General features: G+C 36.5%; 1 protein-coding gene across 1 annotated transcript; it reads right to left on the bottom strand.

Annotated features, from left to right (window-relative positions):
- LOC107637702 (dirigent protein 22-like) lies at positions 1,413–2,263 on the bottom strand. The gene has a single exon (XM_021121028.1). It carries the CDS (start codon positions 2,070–2,072, stop codon positions 1,470–1,472), a length of 603 nt encoding a protein of 200 aa, XP_020976687.1. The 5' UTR covers positions 2,073–2,263; the 3' UTR covers positions 1,413–1,469.

The raw sequence follows: 3,368 nt of genomic DNA, 5'->3' as shown, positions 1-3,368 counted from the left end.
AACACGTGTCACTCCATGATTTGACCACGTGTAATAATATGATGATGTGGTGACCAGTGACACGTGGCATGCTGACGTGGATAGTTATGCCACGTGTCACAATGTTATTTGGCCACGTGTCCATTTGTGCCACGTGTCACGACAGTATTCGTCCACGTGTCATCCATTATGTCATCGTTGTAAATGCACCGAATTAGTCCCTCACTTTGCATTAAGTGACTCATTTTAGTCCCTGAAATTGAATGTCGTGCACCAAACTAGTCCCTTCACTAATATTTTTTTATTTTTTTTCTATAAATTCAAAATTCTTAATATTTTTGAATACATTAATTTCAATTCTATTTTTTCACATGTTATTCAAATAAAAGTGCTTTTATAAAATATTTTTTCTCTTGCGAATATCCTAATCGTCGACTTGGAGTTGACGTGAAGGTATTTCAAGCACCTTCACTACTATCTCCGACCTCTTTCAGTACTTTTATAAAATATTTTTTTCTCTTGTAGATACCTCTAACCGACGTCTTGGAGTTGACGTGAAGGAATTTCAAGTTTCCCTCATTACCATCTCCGACCTCTTTTATTTATACTGCAAAGGTCGGAGATGATAGTGAGAGTGCTTGAAATACCTTCAATCTAGCTCATTTACACATAACGAAAACGTGTACTTCATAAGAATAAAAAATATATATTTTTTAATTATTGATTTCTTGTTAAAAGCACATGTTTTTTTTATGAAAACAAAAAGTATCCAATCAATCATATAATTATTTTTTTATAATAACATACTTATATATTACAAAAATTACCAATGTTCAATTATTAAAAAAATTATATAATTAAAACTAAAATCTTACAAATTTTTATGAAAGCACTTGTATTTAAATGATATATGAAAAAATAGAATTGAAATTAGTGCATCTAAGATATTGAAAATTTTAAATTTAAAAAAAATGAGAAAAAATTGGTGAAGGGACTAATTTGGTGCACGACATTCAATTTCAGGGACTAAAATGAGTCACTTAATGCAAAGTGAGGGACTAATTTGGTGCATTTACAACGATGACATAATGGATGACACGTGGACGAATACTGTCGCGACACGTGGCACAAACAGACACGTGGCCAAATAACATTGTGACACGTGACACAACTATCCACGTCAGCATGCCACGTGTCACTGGTCACCACATCATCATATCATTACACGTGGCCAAATCATGGAGTGACACGTGTCACTTACCATCCACGTCATCCAGCCATGTCATCACGTCGTTAAGGAAAAATGGGTCAGGAACTAATATGATGTACTTTTCTCAATCTTAGGGACATAATTGGTGCAATTGGGATTTCAGAGACAATTTTAGTGCACGACGCCAATCTTAGGGACCATTTTGGGGCTTAACTCGCTGAACTTATGAATTACAAATCTGATAACAATACATTTCAAATTGAATAAAACACCATAACAGTTAATAATGAAAGACATAAACATCATACTCAACAACGGCTACCATTTCATCAATAGAATGAGTCTTGGCCTGAGCGTACCCACGGCAGAACCGGAACACCCCACTGCCGCCGACTATTGGCATCTCCCTGACGGCGCTCTCCACTGTGTTCCGGCCAAGCACGCTGAGACTACTCCCATTGTACTCCCCTTCGGTAAATGCAAAACTCATTACCATGAGAAGCCCCAGCTCGCTCTGCGAAGCCGAACCGTACATTCCCTGAGCTCTTCCCACGATCTTGGAGCTTCGATCTGCCGTCTCCGTTAAGGGATCGTCCATCATAACCACCGAACCGAACCCCGTCGGCGATGTTTCGCTGGACGGAGCCGCTGCTACTCTCACGGCAGTTTGGTTGGTGCCGCTGACGATGTCGTGGAAGAAGAAGTGCAGGTGGGTGAGCTTCTCATCTTGCTGGCTGATTCCGAGCTCTGTGGAGAACAGTAGTTCATGGGAAAAAGAGTCGTGTTTTGCGCTTGTCGTGACGGCGACGGCAACGGTGAGGAACATGATGATGAAGACGAGGGAAGAAAAAGAAGGGAGGATTTTTGGGAAGGTATTGACCATGATGATGAGCTGTAAGTTTGTTAACTTTTTTTTTTTTTTTCGTTCTATAATTTGTGTGTATAGGAATCAACTTTTTCATTCAGAATGCTCGTATTTGTATATACAAAGAGAAGGGAAGAAGTAAAGTAATGAATCCCTCATTTTTTCCCCCTTCAAAGAAAAGATGCTACGATGACAACGACCTCACAATTTGGCAAGTTATATGGTACAAAATATAAATACTATTGAAAAACTATTAACTATGTTTTTTATAATTTTTTTTGTTAACAAACAATAATACTTTTAAAAAAATCACAATACAATATATACTTAACAAAAAATCATCAAATTTTAAAAATAATAATATCTCATTTTTGTAATCATGCTTGCAAAAAAATCGCATCAAAATTTAATCTCTAATGTATTTTTTGATAAATACATATTTAATGTTAGTTTTTTTGTAAAATTATCTAACATTAAATATGTATTTCTTAAAAAATACATTAGAGATTGAATTTTGATACAATTTTTTACAAGCATCATTTAAAAAATGAGATGTTACTATCTTTAAAATTTTGTGATTTTTGGTTAAGTATATATTTTTTTATAATTTTTTTATTAATAACTAATAATACTTTTAAAAAATTACAAAAAAAACTTAAATTTCACAAAAAACCACATCAAAATTCAATCTTTCAAGCATTTTTGAAAATATATATTTATTGGACATTTTATCGCATTTATAAATTATTTAAATGTATTTTTGTCGATAGTAAAATTTGGGTGCATTTTTGTCGGCGTCTGAATAATTGAGGGACGTTTTTGGTGGTTAGCCCTTTTTAATGATATGGTATCGATGTTATTATATTAATAAAATTTGAAATGGTTCGGTTGCTCGTAAGGATATAAGATCAGTTGGGTGCTGGGTTCAGAGCAAATACGGATGAGAGGAAAGTTTTCGGACCTAAACGCAAACTTTGCGAGAAAAGGAGATACCGGTGGGTCGGCAGGTGGGGCCACCTCAAAGACACACCGATACTAAAGTAAGTGTCCGTACGACGAGGCGGCTAATTAGGGTAAAGATGAAGTAATTTGGGGGAGGGGAAGGTCCTTCCCCATTTATACTTTGTACTCGGGTGAGCCCTCTTGGTTGGGCCTGTCAGCCTAGAAACTTCTGCCAGCTGTCCAGATCTTCCCCAGGGGTAGAGTAATAGGCCGGTCACTTTTGCGCGTACAGATCGGTAACCTATAAGGTGGACCTCTGGCCCATGTTGGGTTGGGTCAGAACAGTGCCCCCAACGTGGCAAGTTGTGAGGA

The sequence above is a fragment of the Arachis ipaensis genome, chromosome B04 (assembly GCF_000816755.2).
Source record: "Arachis ipaensis cultivar K30076 chromosome B04, Araip1.1, whole genome shotgun sequence".
Taxonomy (NCBI): domain Eukaryota; kingdom Viridiplantae; phylum Streptophyta; class Magnoliopsida; order Fabales; family Fabaceae; genus Arachis; species Arachis ipaensis.
This window is presented reverse-complemented; position numbering and strand designations above follow the sequence as displayed.

Excerpts from the sequence above, each read along its gene's own strand:
- LOC107637702 (XM_021121028.1), bottom strand. The coding sequence starts at position 2,072 with ATGGTCAATACCTTCCCAAAAATCCTCCCTTCTTTTTCTTCCCTCGTC.